General features: G+C 44.8%; 1 protein-coding gene across 1 annotated transcript; it reads left to right on the top strand.

Moving 5' to 3' along the window:
• Positions 1 to 269: 269 nt before the first annotated feature.
• LOC118428674 (transient receptor potential cation channel subfamily M member-like 2) lies at positions 270 to 14,215 on the top strand. The gene is made up of 17 exons (XM_035838788.1): positions 270 to 276; positions 323 to 422; positions 904 to 1,129; positions 1,332 to 1,427; positions 1,482 to 1,577; positions 2,055 to 2,206; positions 3,046 to 3,157; positions 3,896 to 4,036; positions 5,126 to 5,383; positions 6,219 to 6,408; positions 7,628 to 7,712; positions 8,005 to 8,195; positions 8,706 to 8,838; positions 9,610 to 9,720; positions 11,741 to 11,872; positions 12,258 to 12,466; positions 13,505 to 14,215. The coding sequence occupies exons 1-17, from the start codon at positions 270 to 272 to the stop codon at positions 13,522 to 13,524; spliced, it is 2,259 nt and encodes a 752-aa protein (XP_035694681.1). The 3' UTR covers positions 13,525 to 14,215.
• Positions 14,216 to 14,878: the final 663 nt, after the last annotated feature.

Below are 14,878 nucleotides of genomic sequence, written 5' to 3'. Positions count from 1 at the left end.
TGAGAATGTCATCAAAAGTTTAGTAGAAGACATTACAAAAAGAACGAAAGTTGAAACTGCAGTTCTTTGTGTGTCGAGCTCATTGGGAGATCTGTCGCATTCTTGGTCGCTCATTGGCCACAGCCTCTAGTGAAAGTGGCTTCAGGTGTAAGTTATATCACCATATCAACATGGCAGCATCGAACACACTTAAGATATTACCACATGACTTAGACATTGTCACTCATTTCACAAATCCTTCCCATAACTTGGTGCTTGTAATGCCATATATGTACCGTGCTGTTGACTATAACTGTGCTTCTTTGTTTTCACATTATCACAGCTTCCGCCCTGACGGCCAGCAAGGTCCTGAAGTCCTTGGCCAAGGTCGCGGATTCTGAGGAAGAGTTGGATCTCAGTCTGGATCTCAGCAACCATGCCGAGTAGGTCCTCACCTCATTAATATGCAAATATATGCACAGTCTGGATCTCAGCAGCCATGCCGAGTAGGTCCTCACCTCATTAATATGCAAATATATGCACAGTCTGGATCTCAGTCTGGTTCTCAGCAACCACGCAGAGTAGGTCCTCACCTCATTAATATGCAAATATATGCACAGTCTGGATCTCAGCAACCATGCCGAGTAGGTCCTCACCTCATTAATATGCAAATATATGCACAGTCTGGATCTCAGTCTGGTTCTCAGCAACCACGCAGAATAGGTCCTCACCTCATTAATATGCAAATATATGCACAGTCTGGATCTCAGCAACTATGCCGAGTAGGTCCTCACCTCATTGATATGCAAATACATATAAATATAGTCTGAACTGTTGAACAACCATGTTGGGCACAACCTCATTAACATATGACCTTTTTTTCTGCGTGATTTGAAGTTTCTTTAAATTTACTTCTCTTTTCAGTGAATTTGAGCAACTTGCCCGCGGGGTCATCAACGAGTGCTACGGATTGGACAAGAAGAAGTCACATGACCTGCTGATCCGTCGCCAGGAGAACTGGGGCGACACGACCTGCATGGCGATCGCCTCGTCCAGCCGACACCTCGACTTCATGAGCCATGCCGCCTGTCAATCAAAACTCAACCTGGTGTGGAAGGGCAAGATGGCGCTCTACACGTCATGGTGGAAGGTGGGTCATATTACACACACCTGTACACACAGGTAACACACAGGTAACACACAGGTAACACACCTCGACTTCATGAGCCACGCCGCCTGTCAATCAAAACTCAACCTCGTCTGGAAGGGCAAGATGGCGCTCTACACGTCATGGTGGAAGGTGGGTCTCATTACACACCTGTGCACACCTGTACACACACATGTACACACAGGTAACACACCTGGACTTCATGAGCCACGCTGCCTGTCAATCAAAACTCAACCTCGTCTGGAAGGGCAAGATGGCGCTGTACACCTCCTGGTGGAAGGTGGGTCACATTACACACACCTGTACACACACCTGTACACACCTGTACACACAGGTAACACACCTCGACTTCATGAGCCACGCCGCCTGTCAATCAAAACTCAACCTCATCTGGAAGGGCAAGATGGCGCTGTACACCTCCTGGTGGAAGGTGGGTCACATTACACACACCTGTACACACACCTGTACACACCTGTACACACCTGTACACACACCTGTACACACCTGTACACACACCTGTACACACAGGTAACACACAGGTAACACCTCAACTTCATGAGCCATGCCGCCTGTCAATCAAAACTCAACCTGGTGTGGAAAGGGCAAGATGGCACTCTACACCTCCTAGTGGAAGGTGGGTCACATTACACACACCTGTACACAGGTAACACTCAGGTAACACTAAGGTACCACACAGGTAACACACCTGGTCTGGAAGGGCAAGATGGCACACCTCCATGGTAACGTAACCCATATCTGTTGTTGTAGCTGATCTTCTCCACATTCCTGCCCTCTGTGTTATTTTGTTTGTTTGTCCGTTAACCCTCCAGTTGTTTTACCTGATCCTCGACGCTCCTGCCTTCAGTGTTGTTTGTCTGTTTGTTTACTGTCCCATTTGTTGTTCCAGTTGATCCTCTCAACATTCCTGCCCTTCATGATTTTCACCATCAAGTTTGTGGATCAGGAGGAGGACCAGGTTCAGGCGGAAGCTTCGTCTCCGAGCCCGGCCGTCTCGCCCCGCAAAACTCCCCGCTTCAAACCCCAGAGATATGTACACAGGTGAGACACAGGTAACACTCAGGTGAAGCACAAATAACACACAAATTATTACAGGTAACACACCAGTCCTGTAAGATTAAACGCAGATAACACCATAGCTACTGTGAAAGTCGGGTGCAAAACTCCTCAATTCAAGCTTAAAACATGTGAACACGTACATTAAAGTTAACAGCACCCAACTATATGTAAGATGTCACATGTAAGGGCAGATAAGAAAGGATTTCTCATTACATTGCAGGCACAAAACTTTTATTTTTCCTTGAAATGTTCCATTTGGTGAAAGACAAAGCCTTGTAGTTATTCTCCGACCCTGAATCTCCCATCTTTTGCACCTGTTACTCAGGTGTGATTTTATCAATGATGTCTTTCTTGACTTTGTCCTGTTCTATTTTCTGGCTCTCTTCACACCCACACACCTGATCCTCCTGCTGACTGTTTGAGCAGGTTGTGAAGCTGTGTGTGAGGAGGGCCTTTTCTCATCCTTCTTCTGCTCTCTCCTTCTCTCCATCCTCCCAGCCGCCCTCGCTGTTTCTTCTCTCTCTTTGTGGAGAAGCGAGCTCAAAGGTACGCAGAGTTCATGGGTTGTGCCAGGAAAAAACTCTTTTGGAAATAAAAACAACAAGCCTGCCATTGGGTATACTCCCAGGTAACTTCTTGGTTCATTATTTTCACTTGCAAGCCAGCGGTTACTTCTGGAGAAAAGAAAAATTCTTTGTTCAAATGCTGCATAATAGTTACACATGTGGTCTTTTATGTTACAGTAGCTTTTGAAGTCTAAGCCTTATGATAATGATAACTTAATAGACGAGTCTTCAGTAGACATTTTTCTGTTTCCGCAGAGCGAAGCGACTCCTTAGTGTCTCCTGGCAGTTGGGGTCAAAGGGCATCGGGCCGCTCCAGGCCATCTACAACTTCCATGTGGCTCCGGTTACCAAGTTCATGTACACTGCAGTAAGTACAACTTCCACGTGGCTCCGGTTACCAAGTTCATGTACACTGCAGTAAGTACAACTTCCATGTGGCTCCGGTTACCAAGTTCATGTACACTGCAGTAAGTACAACTTCCACGTGGCTCCGGTTACCAAGTTCATGTACACTGCTGCAGTGTAAGTACAACTTCCATGTTACCAAGTTCATGTACACTGCAGTAAGTACAACTTCCATGTGGCTCCGGTTACCAAGTTCATGTACACTGCAGTAAGTACAACTTCCACGTGGCTCCGGTTACCAAGTTCATGTACACTGCAGTAAGTACAGCTTCCATGTGGCTCCGGTTACCAAGTTCATGTACACTGCAGTAAGTACAGCTTCCACATGGCTCCGGTTACCAAGTTCATGTACACTGCAGTAAGTACAACTTCCATGTGGCTCCGGTTACCAAGTTCATGTACACTGCAGTAAGTACAACTTCCACGTGGCTCCGGTTACCAAGTTCATGTACACTGCTGCAGTGTAAGTACAACTTCCATGTTACCAAGTTCATGTACACTGCAGTAAGTACAACTTCCACATGGCTCCGGTTACCAAGTTCATGTACACTGCAGTAAGTATGTCCTAGCTAGGACTAAGATATAAATATATGTCTTCAGGTGTTCTACTTGGCATTCCTGGTTTGAGATCAGTCTTGTGTCTTCAGGTGTTCTACTTGGCATTCCTGGTTGAAATCACTCTCATTTTCTGTGTCTCCAGGCATTCTACGTGGCGTTCCTGGTGATCTTCAGCCTCTTCATCCTGACGGACCTGTATCCGCTGGAAGAGAAACCCATTGGCATCCTGGAGTGGCTCACCATCGCTTGGCTGGCCAGTCTGCTGGTGGAGGAGGGCAGGCAGGTGAGAAACTACAGGTGTTGTGGTTACCTCAGGTTACCTGGCGGGCAGGCAGGTGAGAGAGTACAGGTGTTAGTGTTCTGGTTACCTGGAGTGGCTCACCATCGCCTGGCTGGCCAGTCTGCTGGTGGAGGAGTTCAGACAGGTGAGAAACTACAGGTGTTAGTGTTGTGGTTAATACCTGGTTACCTGGAGGGCAGGCAGGTGAGAGAGTACCTGGAGAGGCTCACCATTGCCTGGCTGGCCATTCTGCTCATGGAGGAGGGCAGGAGGGGTGAGAATAAACTTTTTATCCCATTTTCCAGATCATTGCAGAACACCCCTGATCCAACAAAATCGAGATCTTGTAATCAATAGATTCTGCTCATCTGCAGATCCTGTAGTTCAGATCCGTAAGTTCTTGTCCGAGATATTTTCTGATCACCCTGGATGATTCTGGCACGAAATCCAGATCTGGCTCAGACTCAGTGCATTCTGCTCATCTGCAGATCCAGAAAGATCACTACCCTGATCCGGATCAACAATTTCCTGCACATTTTAGAAAATCTGTAACATTGCAGCTCAGATCCAAATCCCTGATTGTTTGCCCATGTTCCCCAGATCTTTGCAGAACACTCTTGATCGCTCTGGCACAAACTCCAGATCTGGTTCAGTAACATTATGTGCTCAGATCCCCAATTTTTGTCCCTATTTCCCAGATCTTTGCGGAACACCCTCGATCGCTGTGGCACAAACTCCAGATCTGCTTCAGTAACATTATGTGCTCAGATCCCTAATTTTTGTCCTATTTCCCAGATCTTTGCGGAACACCCTCAATCGCTCTGGCACAAACTCCAGATCTGGTTCAGTAACATTATGTGCTCAGATCCCCAATTTTTGTCCCTATTTCCCAGATCTTTGCGGAGCACCCTCAATCGTTATGGCACAAAACCTAGGTCTTGTTTCAGTGTAGCAATGTAGCTCAAATCCCCAATTTTCTGTCCCTGTTTCCCAGATCTTTGCGGAGCACCCTCGATTGCTCTGGCACAAACTCCAGATCTGGTTCAGTAACATTATGTGCTCAGATCCCCAATTTTTGTCCCTATTTTCCAGATCTTTGCGGAACATCCTCAATCGCTGTGGCACAAACTCGAGATCTGGTTCAGTGACTTCTGGAACATGATGGACTGTGGTCTCCTCCTGATGTTCCTCCTATCGCTGGTGCTGCACGTGACGGTGGCGGCCGGGCCGGGGTTCGAGGTCGTGAGGGTCATGTACTGTATCACCCTGGGGTTCTCCTTCGTGAGGCTGCCTCAGCTGTTCATGGTGCACAAGGACATCGGGCCCAAGGTCATCATGATTCAGAAAATGGTGAGCAGGATGTGATGCATTTTGTTCTTTATTTCAGTATTATCATGTGTTATTTCACTACATATGTAAACGGCTTCATCATTAATGATGTTTATGGTTATGGTTAATAACTTATGGTTAAGTGTTAGGTTTATACGGATATGGTTAGGGTTAGTGAAAGAAGCAGGGATAGTGATGTATCCTGTGTCGTACCTCCAGTTGATGGACCTGGTGTTTTTCCTCGTTATTCTGCTGGTGTTAGTGTTAGAGTTAGGGTTAGTGTTAGCATTAGGGTTGGTGTTAGTGTTAGGGTTGGTGTTAGTGTTAGTGTTAGGGTAATGAGTATGGTTAGGGTTAGGGTAAGGAGTAGTGGTTGATGTATCCTGTGTTGTACCCCCAGTTGGTGGACCTGGTGTTTTTCCTGGTGATCTTGCTGGTGTAAGGGTTAGGGTTAGGGTTAGGGTTAGGGTTAGGAGTATAAGTGATGTATCTTGTGTTGTTCCCCAGTTGGTGGACCTGGTGTTTTTCCTGGTGATCCTTCTGGTGTCAGTGTTAGTGTAAGGAGTATGATTAGGGTTTACCCTAACCCTGTAACTAGTGATGTATCTTGTGTTGTTCCCCAGTTGGTGGACCTGGTGTTTTTCCTGGTGATCCTGCTGGTGTTAGTGTTAGTGTAAGGAGTATGATTAGGGTTTACCCTAACCCTGTAACTAGTGATGTATCTTGTGTTGTTCCCCAGTTGGTGGACCTGGTGTTTTTCCTGGTGATCCTACTGGTGTTAGTGTTAATGTTAGGGTTAGGGTTAGGGTTAGGGTTAGGAGTATCGATAGTGATGTATCTTGTGTTGTACCTCCAGTTGGTGGACCTGGTGTTTTTCCTGGTGATCCTGCTGGTGTTTATCTTTGCGTACGGCGTGATGCGGCACACCCTGATCCACCCCAACAGCCAGACGGAGTGGTCTCTCCTGCTGAACGTGTCGCTCATCCCCTACTGGCAGGTGTATGGGGAGCTGTTTGTGGACGAAGTGGAGGGAACAACGCCCTCAGGTCAGTACTAACAAACTAACTAACAAACAAACAAACAAATGTAACATTAGGCAGGTGTACGGAGAGCTGTTTGTGGATGAGGTGGAGGGAACAACGCCATCAGGTCAGTACTAACAAACAAACAAACAAATAAACAAATAAGTGTAACATTAGGCAGGTCTACAAAGAACTCGTTGTGGACGAAGTGGAGGGAACCACATCAGCGGGTCAGTACTAACAAACAAACAAACAAACAAACAAACTTAACATTAGGCAGTCTACGGAGAGCTGTTTGTGGACAAGGTGGAGGGAACAACACCATATGGTCAGTACTAACAAACAAAACAAACAAACGTAACATTAGGCACGTCTACTAAGAGCTCTTTGTAGAAGAAGTGGGGGGAACAACACCGTCAGGTCAGTACTAACAAACAAACAAACAAACAAACGTAACTTAATGCGGGTCTACGGAGAGATCTTTGGAAGCACACCTTCGGGTCAGTACTAACAAACAAACAAACAAACAAACGTAACTTAATGCAGGTCTACAGAGAGATCATTGGAAGTACACCTTCAGGTCAGTACTAACAAACAAACAAACAAACAAACGTAACTTAATGCGGGTCTACGGAGAGATCTTTGGAAGTACACCTTCAGGTCAGTACTAACAAGCAAACAAATAAACTTAACATTAGACAGGTCTACGGAGAGCTGTTTGTGGACAAGGTGGAGGGAACAACACCATATGGTCAATACTAACAATAAACAAACAAGCAAACAAACAAAGTTAACGTATCATTAGGCAGGTCTACGAAGAACTCTTCTTGGACGAAGTGGAGGGAACCACACCCTCAGTACTAACAAACAAACAAACAAACAAATGTTACTTTAGGCAGGTCTACAACGAAGTGGAAGGAATGATACCTTCTGGTGTCATGGAAATGCGAAACGGTTCACAGGGTATAAAACCTGCTCTTCTATACAAGATCTCATCTGTGTCACTGATGAAAGGTAGTGGATACTATATGAAACATTAACGATTTACAAAATCTAGCTAGCAACACTGTGCAATATCATTTAGGTAACGTCCTGTGTCAGTCTGTCAATGCCCCCCTGCATGTTTGGTTGGTAGTGACCTAGGATGCATGTGACTTTCTTTTCGTTCGTTCGTTCGTCTTTTATCCCCAGGTAAAGAATGATTGTCACTTTTCTGGATCCATCTTTTCCCACTTTTCCACAGGCAACTGGCTGGTGTATGTGCTGCAGGGTCTGTATATGCTGCTGACGAATGTGCTGCTACTGAACCTGCTGATCGCCATGTTCAGGTGAGTCGTATGTGCTGCTGACAAACTTGCTGCTACTATCAGTATCATCCTACTGAAGCTAAACTTGACAGTGATTTTGGACAATTGTTTTATTTCAGCACTTTTTCAGTGCCATGAGATCATGCATGATTATAAGAAATGAGGCTGTATATTATATATGTAGCCTCATGTCTTATGATCAAGCTCAAGGACGTTACATGAAGGTCCTCAAACATGGGCCCTCCATGTAACATCCTGTCCAAAGGCGTGTTTGGGTTCATTAAGGATTAACCTTTGACCTCTGCCCTCCCAGCTTCACGTTTCAGAAGATCCAGGATAACTCGGAGCAGGTGTGGCGCTTCCACCGCTACGACCTCATCTACGAGTTCTTCGACCGGCCGTGGGGCGCGCCGCCCGTCATCATCCTGGGGCACGTCTATAGGCTCATCCGTTGGGTGGCCAGGAGGTGCGCGGGGAAACCGCTGGATACTTCTGACGACTTCAGTAAGTTTTGCTTTTTAACTCTAACCTCAAACCCTAACCCTTAAACCCTGACCCCTAAACTAACCTGGGCCACATCTGGAGGCTTGGCCGCTAGGTGGGGGGAAACCGCTGGATACTTCAGTAAGTTTCACTCTTTCACTGTAACTCTTACCCTACTCTAATCCTTATCCCTTAAACCCTAAGAGAGCCTCCTTTTGCTTGTTTCCGGACCGGGGGTTCCCCCAGACCAGATCAGCAGGCACTAGAGAAGGCTGGAGCAGAGGACTTCCTTTTGTTTGTTTGTTTGTTTGTTTGTTTGCAGACCGTGCGTTCCCGCCAGACGAGGTAAGCAGACAGCAGGCGCTGGAAAAGGCTGGAGCAGAGAACTTCCTATTGTTTATTTGTTTGTTTGTTTGTTTGTTTGCAGACCGTGCGTTCCTCCCAGACGAGGTAAGCAGACAGCAGGCGCTGGAGAAAGCCGGAGCAGAGAACTTCCTATTGTTTATTTGTTTGTTTGTTTGTTTGTTCCAGACCGTGCGTTCCCGCCTGACGAGGTAAGCAGACAGCAGGCGCTGGAGAAGGCAGGAGCAGAGAACTACCTGCTGAGGAACCTGCAACTGCAGAACGAGCACATCGACACCAAGTTCCAAACCACCAGCGAGAGGTGAGTGTTACGGGTGGGGGTAGGGTTAGGGGTATAGGGGTATGGTTACATTTAGACATGGGGTTAGGGAGTGGGGATCGGGTTAGGAGTGAGGGTCAGGGTAGGGTTAGGGTTATGGGTAGCTGCAGCTGCAGAACGAGCGCATCGACACCAAGTTCCAAACTACCAGCGAAAGGTAGGTGTTACGGGTTATGGTTAAGGGGTAGGGTTAGTAACTTACAGAGAGTCTAGTTTTGAGATGTTTTGACACATCAGATTTTCTGTGCTCAACTTTATGTTGCCCACGTTTGTCGTAATTACTTCACTGTATGCAGCGCATCTTCTCTTGTATATTATGGTAGGGTAGCCTCCTTCACCGGCGTCTCTAGGGCCTTAATTGGCCGGTACACTCCCCCCAGTATATATTCCTCTCCCGGCATTTTTCCTTTCGTGTCATATATTCCTTTCCCGTCGTATTCCTGGATAAAAATTGCGAATCGACGCCCCCCCAACCTCACAAAAAACAACTTCCGCCGAGGCCCTAGAGACGCCGGTGAAGTAGGCTAATGGTAGGGCCTCTTTGAAATCAACTTTTAAAAGTTTAAATGGTCACCCAGTTGTCTAAAGATGAAATAAAATATTAATAAAATTATATAAAATCAACAACTTTAAAATAGCACACTTTGGAACTAAACGTTACTGTCACACAAATGTGACAAAACCCATTTTTTGATGGATTAACTCACAGAAAGGTTCAACGACCTATGTTTGACCTTGACAATTCTTCCCAAGGATACAGCAAGTCTTAGACACGTTGGAGGAACTGATTGAAGTAAGGAGTCAAGAAAATCGGGAGACCACCTTGGACCTCACTGTGCTTGACTCCTCTTTGACCACATCAGGGTACCGGAAATGTTGTTTTCTCGCCTGTCAATCAAAGGGTCAAAGGTTGATCAGCGCCATATATGGGCATGTGAAGAAGTCTGATAATCTTGTTTTCTCGCCTGTCAATCAAAGGGTCAAAGGTTGATCAGCACCATATATGGGCATGTGAAGGAGTGTACTCAATAAACTTGTTTTCTCGCCTGTCAATCAAGGTTGATCAGATAAACAGAACCATATATGGTCGGGTGCATGGGCACTTTTTCTGATGACCTAAAATTTGCAGTCGAAAGTTTGATCTTCGTGTCCCTAATCTGAGGCTGGGTACAACATCACAATCTAAAACCAAATTACCTACAACATCATGTTCTGTCTAAAACTGAATCAAAGTCAATCATTTATGTGCAAAAATGTGACCAAAAGTTTATTATGATAACAAATTATCAAATCAGAAGATAATTGTCCCTAAGGACACGACATGAATATTTACCCCCAAGTCAACAGAAAGAAGAATTAAACTCAAAGGTATGTTAAATTTTGCCTGTCCAAAATAAAGCAAACATCACAACATCAAACATATTCCCACCCGTAACCTGTACCCGTACCCTAAACATGTATGCCCGTACCTGTAACCGTACCCGTACCCTACACATGTATGCCCGTACCTGTACCTGTACCCTACACATGTATGCCCGTACCTGTACCCATACCCTACACATGTATGCCCGTACCTGTAACCGTACCCGTACCCTACACATGTATGCCCGTACCTGTAACCGTACCCGTACCCTACACATGTATGCCCATACCTGTACCTGTACCCTACACATGTATGCCCGTACCTGTACCCATACCCTACACATGTATGCCCGTACCTGTAACCGTACCCGTACCATACACATGTATGCCCGTACCTGTAACCGTACCTGTACCATACACATGTATGCCCGTACCTGTACCCGTACCCTACACATGTATGCCCGTACCTGTACCCGTACCCTACACATGTATGCCCGTACCTGTACCCATACCCTACACATGTATGCCCGTACCTGTACCCATACCCTATAGATGTATGCCCGTACCTGTACCCATACCCTACACATGTATGCCCGTACCTGTACCCATACCCTATAGATGTATGCCCGTACCTGTACCCATACCCTACACATGTATGCCCGTACCTGTACCCGTACCCTACACATGTATGCCTGTACCTGTACCCATACCCTACACATATATGCCCGTACCTGTACCCGTACCCTACACATATATGCCCGTACCTGTACCCGTACCCTACACATGTATGCCTGTACCTGTACCCATACCCTACACATGTATGCCCGTACCTGTACCCATACCCTACACATGTATGCCTGTACCCATACCCTAAACATGTATGCCCATACCTGTAACCGTACCCGTACCCTACACATGTATGCCCGTACCTGTACCTGTACCCGTACCCTACACATGTATGCCCGTACCTGTACCCATACCCTACACATGTATGCCCGTACCTGTACCTGTACCCTACACATGTATGCCCCTACCTGTACCCGTACCCTACACATGTATGCCAGTACCTGTACCAATACCCTAAACATGTATGCCCGTACCTGTGCCCGTACCTTACACATGTATGCCCGTACCTGTACCCATACCCTACACATGTATGCCCGTACCTGTACCCATACCCTACACATGTCTGCCTGTACCTGTACCTGTACCCTACACTTGTATGCCCGTACCCTACACATGTATGCCCGTACCCTACACATGTATGCCCGTACCCTACACATGTATGCCTGTACCCTAGCCCTAACTTCTATCGCTGTCTGACATGTTCGCTGTCAGATGTGTCTCAGGTGATTGGCATACTCCTGGCATCCGCTTTCATGCAAGATGGTGATGTGCTAGGGGATGCGCTAGGAGATATCGATGCGCTAGGTGACGGCTAGGTGATGCCCTTCCTATTACAATATTTGTGCTGCTAATTACCATATTTGTGCTGCTAATTACCATATCTGTGCCGCTGCAGACTTGAGAAGGTTCTGGATGACCTTGAGGACATCAAGGAGAGTGTTCAGGCTAAGGAGGAGCTGGAGGCGTCTTACGTCTTTCCTCCTGCGGACGTGATGGACTCAGGTCAACGTGCAAGGTCAGGGTCAAGGTCACAAACTTTTGTGGATATATTTTGTATTTTTGCATGAAACAATCACTGTATGTAAAGTTAATACTTGACTAAAGGTCATAGAGAGTCACTGTAACGTTGATGGAAATAAAGCAAAAAAACAAGAGTCTTCATTCAAGTTCTCAAACAGTTGTGAAGGCAACACAAAATTTAACTTATTGGGCTTTGGATTCTAAAACATGCTATCAAACTGGGAGATCAGAATGGAGACGGATTTGTGCAGCCTGTAGGAGTAAATCTTCAATATTTGCCACAGAATTTCACTTCAAAATATTCAAGAACAATGAAAGTAAAATGGCCTAAATATCATTTGCCTTGACGTTTTGATGTGTTATTTGTTATTTACTTATTCATTTCATTGCAGACCGAGCTCTGCAACGGCCAGCACCAGCGGGGTTGCGGTTGACCTTCAGCACCGCATGTCTAACCTTGAGGACCAGCTGGGCTCCATTAAGGACCTTCTGGAGCACCTCCAGCCCAAACAGGCACCCGGGGGCGCCGCAGAGGACAGACCTGCGGTTGCTAGGAGACCAAAGTCCCTGGTGCCCCCAGAATACAGTAGTGACTTCCCAGGTCGGTTTGTCCTCACGCCAAAACTACAATGAGAATGGTTTCTAAGTGCCTTTAAGTTTTGTTGATGAAGGTTAGACATCTAGGTAATCAGATATGCCAAATGGCAGTTACTCAAGCAACTGGACATGATTTTGGAAACTGCAAGTTGCCACCAAGAAGTCCCGGACTTCTTCATTGCTGCTTTCAGAAAGTGAACAGTTATCAAAAACAGAAGGTCCAAAATTGTAAGAGACTTACCCCCCCCCCCCCCCCTATTTGTTGCAGTGTAACACAATTCCTGTTAGCTTGTATCTAAGTGTCCTACAGTTCGCATTCTCATAAAGTCTGTCATGTAAGTCAGATGTTTAAATTAAGAAGATGCTGTTAACACTGTTCCAGGGGTTAGCGAAGGTCACAAACATGTGAACATCCTTTATCACGACCCTCCTGTACAGAGGTGTGACATGTCCTTGTGTGCATGTCTGACTGGCTTCTGTTCTTCACAGTCCCTGTACAGAGTTTGTGGCACGTTTTTGTGCGCATGTCTGAAACAGATTTGTGCCTTTTACTTTAAAGTCAGGGTCTGAACAATTTTACTCCATTTCATTAGTGTTTTCTTAATATATTAATTTGTTTCTTCTAAGATCTGGGTATACTTCAACCTTGTTCATAGTAACAATCAGATAGATAAGGTTATTCTTATTTCTTATTTTGGTTTCTAAACGCTGCACTTCCACCAAGTCTTCTTCTGAACCATTGGCTGATACACACTCGGAAAGACTTGAGTTTGAAAAGCTTGAAGGTCGATTCAGGTGCCTGAGTTTAATGCTTTGCAAAAAATGCGCTCAGTCTGTTTGTGCTGATTGACATGCTTTGTGCAACCTTTAAGGCAGACGTTTTGGCCATGTGACATGCATAAAATCCTACTACTTCTGACTTCTATTACCCATTTATTTGCATGTGATCATTTCTATCATTTGTTCTCCTATCACTTGGTCATTATTATGCTTTTTTCAAATTCATCCCTTATTGCAAATTTCTTCTTTTTCTCCTCTCCAGACCCCGATGACATCATGTGACCCGACCTACGTCACAAGAATGTACAACATAAGATGGAGACAGAAATGATAGACTCTGTGGTTACCTGATGTAAAATTTGAACAGAGATTATGATAGTTTTGCCAGTTGTTGCCCAATATGTCAAATGTAAGTCAAAGTGCTATTACGTAATATGCAGATCTTATTAAGATTAGATGTTAGGGATTTTAATGAATTAGATGCTTAAGATCTTTTATATCTTTTAAAAACATTAGTACATATACGTATATGGCAATGCAACAAAATAAAGTCTGTTTTCGCACTGCTGCCTTATGGCATGACCAATCACCAAGAACAGGCGGCACAAAGTTGGAAGAGACATCTTTGTTGTGTCAACTATTTTATCCAGTGTCACAGATGGGCATTCATGCTAATATAAAGTCTTTCATGTATATAATATTCTATATGCAATATGTGCAAAAGGATTTGTAACGAATTGTAGTGAATTATGTATCGGAAGATGATGATACATTGTAGCAGTTTAGATGTTTTTATATCACGATGAGCACCCACAGGTGTACATTTATGCGGAGATATCTTAAAGGTATTTTATTCATATGATTGTATAAGAATTATGTACACACATTTTTTGTAACAAATTGAATGGTAACAAAATTAGAAATCTGAAATGTATCAAAATCGGTATGGCTCACGCTGGTCCGTTGCTTGGCTATTCTTTATTTGGATTCTCCACACTGGAGGGTATGGCGGAACAGGTGTCAAAAGATACCTTTTCGAAGCCGCCATACCTTTAAAAGCCACACCCATAGGCAGGTCTGACGTACCCGTATGGCATAATATAGCAAGCAGCAAATTTCCCAAGATTACGATCGATTAGTTTATGATATAAATAAACAAACGTACATACATGAAAAATAAAAATGTTGGCCTTGAAATGACGTAAAACTCAAAAAGTGTCAGTGCAACACAGCGCTCAAAATCCCCGTCTTCACGGGCCGTGACAAAGCCACTTTCGATCGCTGAACTCTGAACCCCACCGACATTGTTTTTCTCATTTACGTTGTAATCATGTTTGTGAGGCTTCGCTACTCTTCTCTAGAGTTATTTTACACTATATATTAACCCAGAACAATGATAATTAAGTAGTAATAACTATTGTAAAATGAAAACTGTTGCCTCTTTTAAATATGATGTAAACTTCACTTTGTAATGTGTACTTTCTGTCAATATAAGTCTTAGTCAGAATCAGTTACCTACTGTATGTCGTCTGTGTAAATTTTGTACATTTTTATTTCAGAACAATTTAAAAGGCTTGTTGCTTTCCTAGAGGTGCTGAAGCTGAAAAATGTGCAAGAAATGGCTTTTACTTAGAGA

The sequence above is a fragment of the Branchiostoma floridae genome, chromosome 13, assembly GCF_000003815.2.
Source record: "Branchiostoma floridae strain S238N-H82 chromosome 13, Bfl_VNyyK, whole genome shotgun sequence".
In the NCBI taxonomy this organism is placed as follows: Eukaryota; Metazoa; Chordata; class Leptocardii; order Amphioxiformes; family Branchiostomatidae; genus Branchiostoma; species Branchiostoma floridae.
Note: the sequence above shows the minus strand (reverse complement) of the source record. Positions and strands in the feature narration are given on the sequence as shown.